The following is a 17,678-nucleotide window of genomic DNA, read 5'->3' as shown; positions in this document are numbered from 1 at the left end:
AGGGTATGAGCTTGTTACCAGGGGCAAGGGCAGGGATTCAACAACAACCCCCCCCCCCCCCCCCCCCAATAACTTATTTATCGCTACTTGACCCCCTTATACATGTTTTTTCTGGCTTTGCCCCTGCATGTTACTTCCCATGGTTTATGTGATTTTTGAGATTGAATTAATCATATGTTACTTCATCCGTTCCATGTTCCTGACCCTTAACTTTTTAATAAAATGCCACTGTATCTCTTCTCCATTTGCTTCCATGCCCCTTTAAATGTTTGTTGAAGTATCAATGTAGCAGATGTCACATCAGTTGATCCTTCAAGTTGGTGAATAGATTGTATTTCATAGTAGTGCATGGATAAGCATCAGGTGTTTCAGATCTGATTTTGATTTAGTTGGGAATTTTACAGTATAAGGATGGGGTGACAAGTAGATGAACTTTGTCAGGTAGCCAGCAGTGGGTGCTTTCAGGGGGAAATCGAATGTCCAGCAAATCGGCACCAGGAACATGTTTCTGAACCTGATCAGACGCCTCCGACATCCAGAACAATGAGAGGAAGCAAATTTAGGGAGTATGCAGAGCATGCATAACATTTTTTTGTTTTCCATGCCATTTTCCCATGGACTGATGGACAAATCGCAGTGCACCTTCTGAATAAAAATTATCATTAGGGACGCCATGCCAAAGCTATAGTTATTTGTCTGAGCAATGCATCCACAAGCACTTTCTTCCTTCTTCGAGCAATTCTGGAGCAGGAAATAGAACAGACTTCTGACGCTGGAATAATATTTTTTTCCTAGTTAGTGTTTTTTTTGGCTAACATGCCTTATCCCTTCTCATTTTTCTTCCATCTGTTAGAAATATACGTTTAAAAAGATCAGATTTTAATTCGAAGCAAATTATATAAAATAATGCTACTGCTATGTAGTTTAAATCTAACAGCAGGCATGCTATGTAGTTTAAATCTAACAGCAGGCAAACTAAAAGGAGTTGAAACAAACTCATGTAACAAACCATCACACTTATAGATCAGCGCTCCGTCCTCGTGAAGATACGACACAGTATAGATCGTAGTTGATCATTCTCGAGCTGATCATTCTCGAGCGGTCGCGCAGTTGCGCTGCCCAGAAACCTTATTGTCGTCCCTCGTGCAGGCTTCACGACGGCAATGCCTCGGAGATACCACTCACCCTTCTCCTTAGTGCACGTCAAGGAGAAGAGCCGGCGAGTTCCAGCAGCTTAATATCACAGCACAGTTAACCAGATGGAGAAAAAGAGAGAAGAGAAGTTTGTGGGTTTTTCATGTGTTATTCCTGGACGTCTCCAGGAATTTCTTATAGATGAGAAAGCAGACCACTGCTAACCGTTTTCGCTATAAATTCACCCACTAATTAGCAGTAGTAATTTTCTAATAACTCGGATTTATACTGTCCATTTAACTTGAGATTATGGCATTGACTGCGCATTAATCATGTCTAATGACTGTTATCAAAAAATTAATATGCAGATGGCAAAAGGTCTTCACCAACTTAGCTTGGCAAGTCACAAGTCACGTGGTTCATCACGTAGAAATATATGCGCTATGCATTATGTAAACTAGCCCCGGTCTTCCTTTTTTATATGTTCAACAATAGACAAGAGCTCTCCCATTTAAGTTGGTTTGCACCACCTCAAACTACCCGTATGGGACTATTGGATGCTATGCATTCTTGCTTTGGAATTTCTGAAATAGGCCTATTCCTAGGTAGGTCTATTTTCCAGCATCTCCCCTCTCTTGATGCCTGCTGGACTCGCCGCACATGTTGCCGATGGACAGAACCTTCTCACCTTCTCTCCCTTTTCGCTACAGTTGAAAAGGGCGACTAAAGGTGCCGGGGAGATGATGGGGAGCTGCGGATCCGGCGGCCGATGTACATACTCTCTCTTTCTAGCCTACATGTCTAGGTAGAGTAGGAATAGTTGTGCCCATGTTGAGATGCTCGGATGGATATTTTTGCTGTCTCTGCTTCTCTGGTGATGTTGCTTACTATGGCGAAGAGAGCGGGAAGATTAGAATAAATCTCCCCATTGTGGTCAGCCCGATTGGGATCTGTTGTATCTCGCTGCCAGCTTGGCTATCATCGTCGTCCTTTGGCCCTGGCATGGTGTGCGCGGTGAGATCTTTTGCTTCTCCACGAGCTCTTCTGTTGTCGTCTTTGTTGGCGGTGGTTTGGTCTTGGCGGGTATCGACTTTGTCACCAACGACATGGCGGGTGTTCAGAGGAATCTTGTTGGGTTCTTTTACTACTCTGTCTACGTTGAGGATGTTGACCTCGCCGGCATCGATCTTTGGAGTTTAGTTTACCAACACGTAGTGAAATCAGGTTGGTTTTTAGTTCTCACCTGTTTTGGTGGTTCAGTCCCCCTTATGGATGACTTGTCGTCCGATGATTTGGGGTGTCTATCGGTCTTTGAAGCGTTAGATTTCTCGATGTGATAGTCTGTGGCTATCTTCTTTAGCCGGTTGTTCAGCGTTCATAGTGCATGTCGGATACATCCCGACATCTGTTCAGCGTTCATAGTGCATATCGGATCCGATGTACTGCTTAAGATGGAAAAAAAAACTATGTGTCTTCTCCAGGGAGGACGTCGGTTTCAAGCTGTGTGCTCCAGCCGGCGGTGAGGACCGGGAGGAGTTTCACAAGGACTTGATTCTAATTTCTTTTCTTTTGAGGTGTCCTTGTAAGATGGGCTGTAATCACCAAAATCTATAAATGAAAAAAAAAATCGCCGATGGAGAAGCTACCGTCGCCGAGGTGGCTATGTCGCAGCTCGACATCGTGATGATTGATGAACTGATGATGGGCGTCCGCAAGGGCCAGGCTGCAAGCCCACAACGCCCTCCCTGAAATCTGGATCAGCTGCTAGTTAGAGGAATTCCAAAACTGGAGGCAATTCTTGTCTGACGACGTTCTGAATTGCCCGTCCGTCCGTCTGTCCTGCTCGTCCTCGCAATCTGACCATCGGAGTGAGGGTGAGCACGTACAGTATCTTATCTTTTCCTCGTCACGGTAGTCGTCGAATCGATCCCGTGCCGCCGAATCTCCAGCCCCGCGCGCGTGGTCCCACCTGACGACGCGTCCGCCGCCGGGCGACAGCTCGCCGGTCAAAGGTTCCAGTTCCAAGCACTGTACCTACTGCTTCCAGAACGGCGGCGACGCGGCTCCACGTGCGGGCGACCACTCGCCCTCCCTCCTAGGCTCCTAGAAGCCGCGAGGAACAAGGAGGCGTAGGCCGCTTGGCGTCTCCCGTTCGCCCGCCCGCTCCCGCCGCACCGCCGAGCGCCGACGGGATACGAGGCGCGTGCCCGACCCCGAACCAACCCTCTGGGCTGGACTGATCATCGTGGGGGCGAGGACGGTCGTGCGGAAGAAGCTTCCGTGGGTCCCGCTCGATCGCGAAGGCCCTGCAGCCGCTTCCACGGCCCGCGCTGCGCTGGGCCGCTGGGGACAGTCAACGCTGACCGTTCGTCTGCCCACACACAACTGCCGCTGACCGCTGGGGCCCAGCCATCGGCCCCGTCTCGAGGCGGCCCCCACGTGGCCGCAGCAAACGCGCCCGATAACGGGTACGCGACGGAGTGACAGACGCCGTAACGGTTATCCGCCCGCCAGCCCGCGTTCAAACGGAACGTGCCAGGAAGTAACGGAACGGAGCCCGCCACCCCGATCCGGCCGTCCATCGGTCGATGCCGAGCGTACGGCTGGCGTGCCGCCGCTCGTGCGCCCGGCCGACGCTGTCAGGTGGGCCCACGCGCCGGGTTCCCTCCCCCCGCTCCCCCTCGTCTCCTCTATTAAACCCCGGCTCCGGCAGGCGGGGGCGGGGAACGACGGGCGGAGGCGGCGGCCGGCTCCTCTGCTCTTCTGTTCGGAACAGCCTGCTCCTGCCTGACTCCTCCGTCTTCCTTCGCGCGAGGCCCGGTCGATCGGTTGGCCGGTTCCGATCCGCCGGGGGGCTTGGGTCTCGAGGCGATCGTATCATCAACCCGTCGCTCGCGCCGTTCGATTGGTACGCGTCGAGATGCCTTTCCCTCTAGTTCTGCGATCGCGCGGCGCATTGATCCGTCCTGCTCCTGCTGTTTTCTCTTCCCCTCCCCTTGGGATGCCCGTGCCCGTAGCTGTGCTCATGATTTGGTCTCGTCGTCTTGACTGGTTCCACCCACCCTGTTGATTTGCAGTAGTCTCTTTGACAATTACGCCAGGGAATAGAACCAGGCTGTCCTTATGTTGTGACAGTTTCTTGGGAATTCCCCTGTTCTTGCTCCATTTCTTCTCTGGATTGCTGCTGTTTTGCCCAGAAAAGGCGGAAATTGCGGCAAATTTAGTCCAGACCTGAGACCCATGAGTTTTTTGTTTCCCAATTTTTGTTGAATCTTTTGGTCATTTATCGATTCTTGACTCCGTTCTGGTAAAAATTAGGAGTATCCATTGCGTTTCAGTCATCCAGATTTCTGCGTTGCAATTTTTTTTTGGCGTTTTTCTGACCGAATCTGCTTCGCAGGGGCCATGGACAACCCAGCGCCGCCAACGAATGCCGCGGCCGTCGCGCCAGAGCCGTCGCCGTCGCGGCGGCTGCCGGACTTCCAGCAGTCGGTGAGGCTCAAGTACGTGAAGCTGGGGTACCACTACCTCATCTCCCACGGCATGTACCTGCTGCTCACCCCGCTGATGGTGCTCGTGGCCGTGCACCTCTCCACGCTGTCCCCACGCGACGTCGCCGACCTGTGGGCGCACCTCCGCCTCAACCTCGTCTCCGTGCTCGCCTGCTCCACGCTCCTCGTCTTCCTGGCCACCGCCTACTTCCTCACCCGCCCGCGCCCCGTGTACCTGGTCGACTTCGCCTGCTACAAGCCGGGTCCCGAGCGCCGGTGCACGCGCGACACCTTCATGCGCTGCTCCCGGCTCACGGGCTCCTTCACCGACGCCAGCCTCGAGTTCCAGCGCAAGATCCTGGAGCGGTCGGGGCTCGGCGAGGACACGTACCTGCCGCCCGCCGTGACGCGGGTGCCGCCCAACCCGTCCATGGACGCGGCGCGCGCCGAGGCGCGGGAGGTCATGTTCGGCGCCGTGGACGAGCTGTTCGCCAAGACGGGCGTGAGGCCCAAGGACATCGGGGTCCTGGTCGTCAACTGCAGCCTCTTCAACCCGACGCCGTCGCTGTCGGCCATGGTGGTGAACCACTACAAGCTCCGCGGGAACGTGGTGAGCTACAACCTCGGCGGGATGGGGTGCAGCGCCGGGCTGCTGTCCGTGGACCTCGCCAAGGACCTGCTGCAGACGCACCCGGGGTCGTACGCGCTGGTGATCAGCACGGAGAACATCACCCTCAACTGGTACTCGGGCAACGACCGCTCCAAGCTCGTGTCCAACTGCCTGTTCCGGATGGGCGGCGCGGCGGTGCTGCTCTCGAACCGGCGGGCCGACCGGCAGCGGGCCAAGTACGAGCTGCTGCACACCGTGCGCACGCACAAGGGCGCCGACGACCGGTGCTTCGGCTGCGTGACGCAGGAGGAGGACGGCGAGGGCAGGGTCGGCGTGTCGCTGTCGCGGGACCTGATGGCCGTGGCCGGGGACGCGCTCAAGACCAACATCACGACGCTGGGCCCGCTGGTGCTGCCGCTGTCGGAGCAGCTGCTGTTCATGGCGTCGCTGGCCGCCAAGAAGCTGCTCAAGGTGAAGGGGGTGAAGCCGTACATCCCGGACTTCAAGCTGGCGTTCGAGCACTTCTGCATCCACGCCGGCGGCCGCGCCGTGCTGGACGAGCTGGAGAGCAACCTGTCGCTCACGGACTGGCACATGGAGCCGTCGCGGATGACGCTGCACCGGTTCGGGAACACGTCCAGCAGCTCGCTCTGGTACGAGCTGGCCTACAGCGAGGCCAAGGGCAGGATCCGGCGGCGTGACCGGGTGTGGCAGATCGCCTTCGGGTCGGGGTTCAAGTGCAACAGCGCCGTGTGGCGGGCGCTCCGGGCGGTGAACCCGGCGGAGGAGACCAACCCGTGGATGGACGAGATCGACAGGTTCCCCGTGGATGTTCCCAAGGTCTCCAAGGTTTCCAGCGCCTGAAATGCTATTTTGCCCTGCCAATCCCCATTCCTTCAGTTCAGAGTTTGCAATTCTTTGGATTCAAGGATCTGCTAGGAATTCGTCATAGATCATCATCAGCTCGGGTTATACGTGACATTAGTTGTTTCTGTATGCCACTCGTTTTATATATAGTTCCGAGTCCTGTGACAATTGCCCTGTGACATCATCAGCTGATTGTTCTGAGTCCTGTGACAATTGCCCCCTTCTACCATCTCTCCATGGCTTCAGTCGTAGATCTTGCGCTGAGCCTTTCGGCTCTTCAGTGAAAAAAAAAACTTTTGAAGAAACTACCTTATTCCACCTCATCTTCGCTGGAAGAAGGTAAAGTTTCAGGTTTCTCCGCTTCATCTTTAAGAATCTTTCTTTCAAGTTTGTAACTGATGTAGAAATAAGCTGTGTGACTTGTCAAGTGAAAAGCAGCACTCAGCTGTGCTCCGTGTTGGCATTGAACTTGCAGTTGTGTCCTATGAAGAACGGAAAAATCCGGTTTACACCGTCGAACTATCGCAGAAGTCCGATTTTCAATCTTCAACTACAAAACCAGATAACGAAGGTCATCCAACTGCCAAAACCGAACAAGTTTGACCCTTTAGTGATAGTTCAAGGGTGTAAACCGGGCTGCAAAATAATACTGTACATACATACGTTAAATGAAAAGTCACTGCAGCTGTATCTGATTCCTTCAAAAAGCAGCACTTGTGTGATTGTGTGTGTATGTCGCGTCAGTTACAGAGCTTCATTCTCTAAGCTCCGTAAGTAACCACTTTGTGCTCAGTTTTAACTTATTTTTCTTGTAATCAACCAATACTTGATCAGCTTACTCAAGCATAAATTCGTTTATTAGCAACCAACTGTCCTGTTCGTCTCTAGGCGTTACACATGATATTGCTGCCAAATATTTCCACAGCTGATCCACCCAAGGCTGAGAAGCCATCTGATATTCTTATCCATCTGCATCTCAATACAACATAGGCCTTCGCTTGCAGAATGGGAAGGGGAGACAAGCGCAATCGGAAGGAACTAGGAAGCGTTACACTTAATTGTCGTACTACCACTGAAATCCATTGTTGTACTCAATTGCGTTTTTCCACATTAGTTAGTGCATCATGGGCTGTCCATTATTTGTTGTCGAGATGGTCAAGGAGAAATTGAAATTTTAAATTTTTTTTCAGCCCAAAAAATTTACCTGTAACTTTTTCAAAAAAATTTGCTATATTTTTTGGATTTTTGTTTGTAGTCTAGTTTGCAGAGGGGAAAAAACAGTTCGGCTGCTTGTTCTTCTTTCTGCACAGATTAGTTAGTGCAGAATGGACTAGCTCTTGTTTGTTGTCGAGATGGTACAGTAGAAATTGAAATTGTAAACTTGCCCATAAATTTTCCTGTAACCTTATAAATTTTGCTGTTTTTTTGTCGTCTAGTTTGCAAAGGAAAAAAAACAAGCTGGCTACTTGAATTTTTTTTTGCACATATTAGTTAGTGCATTGTGGGCTGCCTCCTCTGTTGTCAAGATGGTCTAGGAGAAACTGTACTATGTAATTTAGTTGTCAGTCCAAAAAAAATTTAGCTGTAACTTTTTTTGTTGTTCTTTTGGAATTTTTGTTTGCAGTCTTGTAAAGGAAAAAAGACACAGACAGTTAGTTGGCTCAATGTCATATACTAGACCAGCAAAAAACAACAAGGTCCCCTAAATGCTATTGGCCTATTGGGTCCGCAGTCCACCGTCACAACCGAAATGAGTCTGGTTACCCTTAGCAGGCGTGCTACAGTAAATGCACGTCAGATAACACTTGGAAATGGAATAAGATGTGGGGCTATAGTAGAACCGTTGGATGAAAATCTAATGGTGGAAACATGTGATTGATGGATATGCTATTTCTCAATCGATTGATAGGTGATAGATCTATCTATTATCTTAATAGAGTTAAAAGAAACTATCATATTTGCCGAGAGAGACTAGAAATTACCACGTTAATTGAAAAGAAAAAGATTATACACTGTTGGATGTTATGATGATTTAATTATGCATACTAACCTAAAGAGTCCATATCAAATATGACTAATAAATATATAAATTTTGGAATATAGAAGAAATTACCTTTGCCATCGATTTACATATAGTGACATAGCGGGCTGCAACATTACCAAGTCTTAACTATCTATCCGGACCCTTTCTCTTCCTTATTTTAGGAAATAGAATATCTTGCCTTTCATATCCATTTAAATTGGTCTTTACACCCAAAGTAAATCTATAGTTAACCTAGAGACAATATTAATTTTGAAGGTAGAAACAAGAGCATTTTCCATATTAGTAGCTAAGTTGTCGGCTCACGGTGTGGTCACAACGATAATAAGATAGGACAAGATCAGTGAAAGGTATACCATGACCATGGCACAACTACAATGTAATTCTGATATAATTCTGATATGAAAGATCCACGAGTCTACAATTGAGAATTTGATGTGGATGGAGAGTATGAAGATATTTGTACATAAAGTTGTAGTAAGTTAAATTATTACAAAAGAAACCTATAGAGTTGACACGGAAAAAACTTATGTATTAATTATTTCAATACCAATGTGTTAAATGAAGATATTATGCTTGGTTATACGACATGTAGTTACCATGTTAATCATTGAAAGAAATAGAAATATCTCTACTCTTGATATTAGTGGCCCACGTCATAATAGATTGATTGTACTCTGATAGAAGATTAAAGTATAAGGGTACAACTCTAATTTAAGATAAAGCTTTGCATCGTAAGGAAGGAAAAACATGAGAGATGTGGACTTGCATCTATGAACAACAATGCACCAAGGAACTAGCAGAGCAAAAGGAAGGTGGAAGAAGGTGACATGAGATTGTAGCAGCAGCTGATATGATGCATAGCCCCATGTGGCACACATGCTAGCCACGAAGAGTAAGATAAGCAATCCCCCAATGCAATATGATCATTGTGTGAAGTGTGGCGGCACCCTAACGTTGGGAAGACGGAATGAGTGATCGATGATGGAACCATATTGGCCCAATGCCAATGACCAAGAGAGATACTATCTTGTATGTGCCACACACGTCATAGAGATACGAAACCGAGGCCACTGAAATACTACATATGTTTGAAAGATGATGTGATGATAAACTGGAGTCGAAGAAATCCACTGCAATCTAATTTCCATCTTAGCTGCGATGTAAATATATGAGAAATATAAAGGACCTCGTGAAGTACTTGGATTTAGAGAGGCTTTGTAGTCAAGGCTAGATGCATGAGGCCTTAGTGGATGCTGGTGAGATAGAATGAAAGGCTCAAAGATAGAGAAGAAAAGGAAGAAATCAGTCTTTCCTAGAGGAAAGATGATGACACACAATAGAGGACCCGTGGTGTGTCTCGAGAGCATATTCTCTATTCTTTTTTCCAAATAGTTTAAGAGTTAAAAGATTTTTATGAAACTATAGAAATAGTGTATGAATTAAAAATTTTGAATTAAGTAAAAATTAAAGATCCATAGTGAGCACGAGCAAACAATAGAATCAAAATTAGTAGTTTATTTGCATATGAGTTTGTGCGCGCTAAATATATATAAATAAATATCTAAATTTTAATAACGGAAAGGCTAAGCAAATGAGTATTATAAAAAGACATAAACAAATGGCTCATACAAAATCTAATTTACAATAATTAAATTTAGATTAAAACACTATGGGAAAAGTAAGGGGCATGTTGGGGAAGTGGTGCCGTCCACGAACAAATGATAATCCATGTAATGGGGGTCTAAGGATTTATTTGTAAATGTTTGTACCCACTAGGGGCTTGGGAGTTTTTTTCCTAACCACTATCTCCTTTTATATAAACAATCCAAGGGGTAACTTGAAAGGGACTTACCCTGTGCTCTCCTCACTTGCTCTATCATGTTGTGCTTTCTTTTCTTCATTTTCTTCCATCTTTCTCTCTCTTCTTTTCATCTTTTATTCAAAGGAGAAAAATCTCAGATACGACACTTACAATGGAAGGAGATATTTACAAATCAAATTAAAACATAACCTTAACTTTTTATGTTATTTTTAACAGTTTTCCAAATTGAGAGATGACACTAATAGCAATTGTTCGATAAAGAGGAAATGAAAGCATAATCATTAAAGACATGTGAAACTATTATAGATAAATTTATCAAAAAATCTAGAAATTATATATTGATTTTTATTAATTTATAAAGTATTGATATGAAAATTTAAAAAGATAAAACAACAAATCTAGCCGCGCTATCTTGGATCAGGTGCAACATGGCAACGAGTTCGTTAGGGTTTTGGTGTTTGGGCTGGGCGCAGAAATCCTGACGGTGCGCCAAACGCCGGCAGTCGGGCTCGCCAACCTTAAAGTACACACACGTTGATTGGGTATTAGTGTTAGTGATCTTTATACTTTCACTGAATTAAAATCTTCTCAAAATTTGTGTTACATATTGTATGAATGAATTGCGCAAATCCAAGAGGGAAAGGTTGTGCTAGAGTAGATTGTTATAAATATGCACATCTCAACTTCCCATCCTCTCAGTGTGGACATAGTGGACCGCGGGCAGAAGTAACGGCTCTGCACGCTCTACTGCATTAAACACCATTGCTAGTCAAATAGCCCAATATAAGATCCATTACGTAGCCTGGGACTTAGCTCGTGAACACGTCAAAGCCATAGTTCAAAAGGTACGCTCCATGGACAGCTAAGGAATCAACCAAGAGCCAACCCCATAATATGTTTGTGACCTGGATCAAACGACCATCAAAATTAATCTTGTGCTGGTTTTGCTTTGCTTATCCAGCCAGTAACGACGCAACGGTCTGCGTCCTCCTGCCAAAACGCCCAAAGTACCATGAGCCCAACAGATCACACACGGGACAGCTCCTAGCGACAGCTAGAAGCCGAGAGGCCCATCAAATTTATACTGAAATGTTGTCTAGTATATTATCAAATTTTCTTCAATGGATAACATTGTAAATGAGCAACTGCCTATAAATTGGACATACACCGCAAACGAGATTTATATTTTTGATGATACAGTGAGACGATCCACTGATTAAATTGGTGGAAGAGCAAGCCAGCTAGAGTGTGAGATAGATTTTAATCTCGTGCTCGCAATGTAATTTCTTTCATGAGGTTGGGAGGTATTGAGAAAGAAAGGAGCGTAGTGATCCAAACCATCCGTGGTTTTCATCTAGTTCAGACGTATCTACTCTGCAGGTGATTCTTCTCAGAGTAATTGTGGTTCAATTTCATCGTCCTTGAGTTGCTATTATCGTTCAGCTCAGTCCTCGAATTGAATCAGTAATCTAGTTCCATTCAGACAGTACAAAAGCGAGCATCGGTAATCTGTTTGACCATCTCTGCTCAAACAGACGTCTTCCGGTGTGGCTTGTTTGGCAAGCCTACCCAACGACTAAACGACCAGAACAAGGTCCCGAGACGAACACACACTGTGTTAACAAGGTAGAAAAAGACATGATCAATTTCAACTTCCTCTCCTTTCAATGAGAGAAGAGAGAACTGTCTCGAATGTGTACTGCAAGTGGAGTTAGGAGACCTCCCTACAAAATTCCACCATTTCGTCCCAGTAATGCTACAAGAAACCCACCCGTATTACAACAGACCGCGGAGCATTCGACAACAGCAGCCTCCCAGCAAGCATAGCCAGCACGAAGTGGTGCATCACGACCCCTCTACCTGCCCATCCTTGGGAATGTGGAAGCCCTCAATCTTGCACGCGATGTCATTTACCCCTACCTTCGTCTTCCCGTTTGTGTTTGCCGCCTCCTGCTCTTCGCTGCTAGCTGGGCCCAGCTGCCAGATTCGGATGGTGCCATCTTCCGACCCTGATGCATATGATTCACCGACTGGAGAGAACCGGACGCAGTGAACAGGACCATGGTGCCCCTTGTTACATGCTGTTTTCAAAGAAACACAACCATAAGTTTGATGGGAATAGTTATGTGTGCTCGGTTTCTTGGATAATAAATTACAATAGTGACCCTTATAGAATGAATATTCCACCGCCAGATAATGAAAACACAATGTTCTATAGATTCTTCCATCACATTCCTCAACTACTTCAAATGACTGCCAATAACTTGAGATTTAAATCCACACATGTGAATGCTTGGAGCGATCCCATAAAAAGAAACATAACAACCTATATGTGAACCAGCAATAGTTGCTTGACCACAGCTGTGAAGCAGGCAGCCTCCAGAAACACACTTTTTATTTTGGAAACACCTTATCAAAAAAATCAAAACATGAACCATAGTAAGAGGCACTGATTGAAAACCCTAACTGGCACTGATTGAAAAAAGAGAACCCCCCCCCCTCCAAAAATAAAATAAAATAAAATAAAAAAGAGGCTGGGCTCCAAGCAGAATTCCAACCACTCTTAACTAAACATAATAATAATGGACAGAAGAACTAAAGATTTGCCATGATGTGAAACATCAAGCATGCTTTCATTGAACGTGAAAACCTTATGTTGTTAATTAAAACGAAAAAAAAAGGCTGGAAAATGAAAAATTCTGACAAGGCAAAGGTTATGGCAAGAAAATTCTGAAAGAAGTTGTAGGTAACATGAGAAAGAGCTATCCTATCATTTCCACGAATCCTGTTGAAACAAATGAACGTACCTAATTCTTCTCCAGTGAAGAAATCGAAGACACGAACCCACATGTCTTCTCCACCAGTGACAAATTTGTTCCCATACTTTGGTTCAAGGGAAGCTGACTCTACTGCACATGGCATATTGTAGCTCTTAACAAGTCCATAGCTGCAGAATAACAAGAAACATTCTGTAAGCAAGAAAGCCAAGTAGCCAACACATGTCTTGGCATTGCTAAAGTAAGATACAGAAATGTCTTACTGATTTGCATCCCAAAACTTCACACTTGAGCCATCAGTTGTCGTGATAAACCGACCATCTTGGCTTACTTCCGCACTGGTCACAGGTGACTTGGTTTCAAGTGTTTGGACAATTTTTCCACTCCTTACATCCCATAATCTGTTGAGAGGCGGCACCAATTAATCAAGAAGAACAAGAATACATATCTTAGATTCAACCCATGTTTCAACAAGGTACAAAAGAAATAGTTCAGCTTACTGATGTATAAAATTATATTAATCAGAGTTCTTCAAAAAGTGCAGGTAAGTTTCTAGGAACCTTTAAAGGGTAAATAGTCAATTTTAACTCAGAGATTCCTATACTCAAATCATAGGTTTGACAGATGCATATGCCCAAACTTACTTGCATGTTGACAGACTTTGGACTGTGAGATACTTCAGATGAAGGCTTTGCAACTAAACATTACAGAGAGACCACGGTTTGCTTTCTATGGAACTTTCTTTAGTGCAAACATTTAATGATTGGCCAAAATGAAATGAATTTGTAAAAGGTGAATCCTGCGTGATGCATTTGTGTTTGCAATTTAACAGAGTCCAACCCCATAGAACAGCCAATTATGCCAGGCTCTCTGAATAAGTGTTCAGCATGCCTATTTTGTATATTAAATCAATTTTACATGGCAGCACTAATCACAATAGGGAAGACAAAGGGAAAATATAGAGCTAAAAATTAATACAGTTAATGGTACATCCAGACGAACCTCACACCACCCATATCCGTGCAGGAACTTAGTATAGTTTGGTCACTATGAAGCCAAGTGACAGTTCTGACAGAACCAGGTGATTTCTCAATTTCACGTGGAGCTGCATCCAGACGGTTCAAATCATATATGCGCAAAATCTTCTCAAAACCTCCAGTAAGCAACATGTGGGTATCCTGATGAAACATTAGTCTTTTAGATGAGGTTTATGCATGCAGAAAAACTCCTAGAGTCAATGGGGGAAAAACTTCAATCAAAGGTTAAGGAAACAATTATGTAGGGATTTAAAGAAGTTTAAGATGATCTGTTGGGTAACTTTCTAGAATTAGTCATCAGAAAGTTATCTTCAAGATGGACATTTCTAGATCTTTCTTCACGACTAATGTAACTGGCTTGAGAATAAACCCTATACGGAATTTCAGACTAAACAAATAAGTCCAGAATTTCAGACTAGACAATATAAGCCGATCTTGTACAGTTCAAATTTCAGAAGGTACCTAATTGGAAAACTAGTTAAAACATAAATAATAAAAGTACATATTCCCAAAGAAAGAGAGGATGGATAATCTAACAACCTTCTAAATTAGGAAATTCCAACTCGAACCACATGAGGAGCAAATCAAATAGGGAGCTAACTGGAAAGGAAACTGTACAGTACCTCAGAAGATAAGATTGAAAGTGTACTACATAGACTTACTTGCATGTACTGAGAGTTAGGAGGACAATGCTTTGAAAGTCTGTGGACAACTTCAAAGTACAATATCAACTAAACCAGTTTTAAAGAACTTGTGATGATCAGATCAGGGATGTTCACATCAGCAATTAAACAAGATGCTATTTAAGGTCCAATCGAAAAGAAGAAGTAATATGTGTTGATAAACTTTTAGGCGCAACTATAGTGTTTTTTGACACTTCCAGCCAATGATCACATAAATCCTTAATCCTAGTAACCCATGCAACCAAACGAGAGGACAGCTATTTTTGCCATTATCAATAACTATATGATCAGTCAGATGCTAAATGTCAAGAAGCCAAAAGTAACACAGATAATCACCATCATCCTCAACCAAGAAAAAATAAACATGAATCACTAGGGAAAAGAAGAACTGATAGAACGAGGCAACAAAAAGGGTAATAACAGCAGCCGATGGAAGGACTTGGTTAAGAGAAAGAAACATGCATAATGCTTTAATATGGTTAGAGCATAACCTCAGAAAAAGCACATGCACGGACAATGTGCTTGTGTTCGAAGGAGTGGAGCACATCGCCTGTCAGTGCATCCCATATTTTTCTGAAAGAAAGAGATATAATCAACAACCTATTCCCAAAAATGGAACCATAACACTCTAGGTCATCATGTGGAAACTGAACTTGCATGCCATTCACGTAAACGATCCAGTGTAGTTTGGACATTCCATTTTTCCATTCAGGTAGCTAGCGGAAAATCCATCCAGTCAACATATTATTCTAGTTCTAGTCCAAACCATCCATTCAAGGAGTTTATAATGTGTCTATTGGTAGCGCTTATTTCTCGTAATCTGTTAGAATCATATTTGCTTTTGGGTAGCAGTTATTAGCTACCAAATTCCGAGATAGGTAACAATGAACAAATGTAATGAAAGTTTGACCAAATTGAGTGACATACTGAAATCAAATCAGGAGCCCTAATTTCTTTTGGTGCATACTCTTAAAACATCATGTACTAAGTAAATAAAGACCACCATAAACATATTACCAAGAAATTCCATCGACACTTCGCGAGCAGCCAAGCATACAATGGAACAAAACTGATTTAAGCAAGCCATAAAAGTGCTGTAATCTGTCTTGTTAACAATAGCTTTAGGTCTGCTCCAGGAAAACTGCAGCATATATTATAAGTTTGTTTACCAAGCCATCACAAAATACAACATGCCAACATTAATGTATCAAAAACACAGCCAAATTGAGATAACACACAATTATTTCAGCCAGAGATTGGTAAGCAGATGGTCAATTCAGATGGGTAACTACCATAGAAGGATTATAATCAAGGTAACACGGAGAGGAGTTTGCGGGGTGAGAACCATACGCTGAAAAGTCAGCGGAACCAGAGGCAGCACGCAGAGCATTGGTGTCAAGACAAGCGCTCCAAACAGCACCTTTGTGGCCTTGAAATGTCCCAATCCAATCTCCAGTCTCTCCATTACGAAGCATTGGATTTGAGTCTGAAAACAAAACCATGTTATCAATATCAGCACTAAGTGAACAAGGAACATTAATCTGACAATAAATTGGAGCTCACACAGTGCAGATTGTAATCAATGTCATTGGCCCCGGTAATGTATTTGGCATGCACACACTCTTCCCCAGAATTTATAACATGGTTCACTAGAAAAGAGCTACCGAATAGATCATAAAATTTCTGAAGGTAATTAATTCTAAAAGCTATCAGGAATTGACCATTTAACTAAATCAATAGTTGTAGCTCTCCTGACAAGGAATCTAAATTTAAACAAAGGCACGAAGCATAAGCACATGAATACTTATTTGGCCCAAAGACAACTCTAGTGTCTGCACATTAGCAGGTAAGATAAGATACACCAACTCAGTTCTGCTTTGTCAAATCCGCTGCTGAAACACTGACTACTGTGGGAAGGTGGCAAACAGTAAGTATATCTCATTTTTCAGTGACTCAAGGGTTTATTTTGAACTCGAAAACACTTTCGATGCATTATGTATAACATATTTTGGAGGTAGATTCGAATTTCAGATCAGATCACTGAGCTACTTATTGAACATCAGGAGTTAGCAGTCGCACCAAACGCAAGCCAGCTAAATACTGTGACAAAACTGGAGCATCCGGTATTGAAAGCTTGATGATTCAACCTGACGTTCCAAACAGCAGAAAGTGCTGGAAACTACATTAAGCCAGCATGTGCAACTATAACCAATCCAAATCCAGATTCTGAACCAGATTTTTCTATGCCATTTAAGCCAGTAATTGATTGCTGTGCTATTATTATTAACTAACTGCACTTTTCACATCAGGCACCATCGATCATAATCATCATGCAATTCACATTCCACAATCATAACAAACACACACACCCCACTATAAGAATCTAAATCAAGCAACAGGTGACGGGTTCAGGGATGACGCACCCTTGCTGGCGCTGATGAGGAAGTAGCCGTCTGGCGTGACGGGGCTGTAGAAGAGGTCCACGACCGGCCGCGAGTGGCCGTGGCACACCAGCGGCACCGCCACCTTCTTCTTCTCCATCCCTCCGCCGCACCGGCACCGGGATCCTAACCCTAGCTTCAAGGCCTCACTGCCACCGCGCAAAACCTAAACCAGCGCGGCGCACTAGACCTAGCACCGGGCGAAAAAAGAAGCAAAAATCAGAGGGAAATTGAGGGTCCGCGCGGGGATTGGATGATCCGGATCTGTGGTTTATAATATGTACACAGAAATTACTCCTGGGTGGTGATGGAGAGATAAATTACAGAGATGGGATGGACGGAGACCTACGGATCGGGGAGCTATGCTAACTAGATGAAATGGACGAAGAGGTGAAGATGGAATTTTTTTTCTAATCTCGAGCAGGTGTTGGGGTCGCCGGCTGGCAGCTCCGGCGGCCGCCGCGGGTGCCTGCGTCGACCACGAAAGCGGCAGGTGTACGGAAGCTGGGGTGGCTGCCGGGATGAGGGCGTTGTGTTGCGTTCAAATGAAGTACAGTGCGCAGCAAAAATTGTGGAAAGTGTTCACTGCAGAGGGGGGAAAAGGTATAATGACCCTATGAAGTTTAATCTAATTTCGGATCTGGAATTGATCTTGTTAATTTTTTTCAAAATACGGTACAAAGATATGTAATTCTACCCCTATAATAGTGGCGAAGGAGCAAGGTGACAAGGTATGGCCATTGATATACCTTTATTTTTTCTGTAGTGGTCT

General features: G+C 44.7%; 2 protein-coding genes across 7 annotated transcripts; one reads left to right on the top strand and one right to left on the bottom strand.

The window, feature by feature from the left end:
- Nucleotides 1–3,852: 3,852 nt before the first annotated feature.
- Nucleotides 3,853–6,286, top strand: LOC112881233 (3-ketoacyl-CoA synthase 11-like). The gene is made up of 2 exons (XM_025945915.1): nt 3,853–4,042; nt 4,535–6,286. Exon 2 carries the CDS (start codon nt 4,540–4,542, stop codon nt 6,097–6,099), a length of 1,560 nt encoding a protein of 519 aa, XP_025801700.1. The 5' UTR covers nt 3,853–4,042; nt 4,535–4,539; the 3' UTR covers nt 6,100–6,286.
- A 5,284-nt stretch (nt 6,287–11,570) lies between these two features.
- LOC112881244 (serine-threonine kinase receptor-associated protein) lies at nt 11,571–17,452 on the bottom strand. Of its 6 annotated transcripts, none has more exons than XM_025945921.1 (8): nt 17,191–17,452; nt 16,889–17,096; nt 15,816–15,951; nt 14,957–15,038; nt 13,748–13,923; nt 13,009–13,146; nt 12,776–12,915; nt 11,571–12,049 (listed from the first exon to the last, which is right to left on the bottom strand). In XM_025945921.1, the coding sequence occupies exons 2-8, from the start codon at nt 17,004–17,006 to the stop codon at nt 11,814–11,816; spliced, it is 1,026 nt and encodes a 341-aa protein (XP_025801706.1). In that variant the 5' UTR covers nt 17,007–17,096; nt 17,191–17,452; the 3' UTR covers nt 11,571–11,813. The 6 variants fall into 6 exon arrangements, with proteins under 6 accessions (XP_025801706.1, XP_025801714.1, XP_025801720.1 ...); XM_025945929.1 differs by having other exon boundaries at nt 17,202–17,452; XM_025945935.1 differs by having other exon boundaries at nt 17,231–17,452.
- Between the last annotated feature and the right edge of the window lie 226 nt (nt 17,453–17,678).

Source organism: Panicum hallii, chromosome 1 (genome assembly GCF_002211085.1).
Source record: "Panicum hallii strain FIL2 chromosome 1, PHallii_v3.1, whole genome shotgun sequence".
Classification (NCBI taxonomy): domain Eukaryota; kingdom Viridiplantae; phylum Streptophyta; class Magnoliopsida; order Poales; family Poaceae; genus Panicum; species Panicum hallii.
This window is presented reverse-complemented; position numbering and strand designations above follow the sequence as displayed.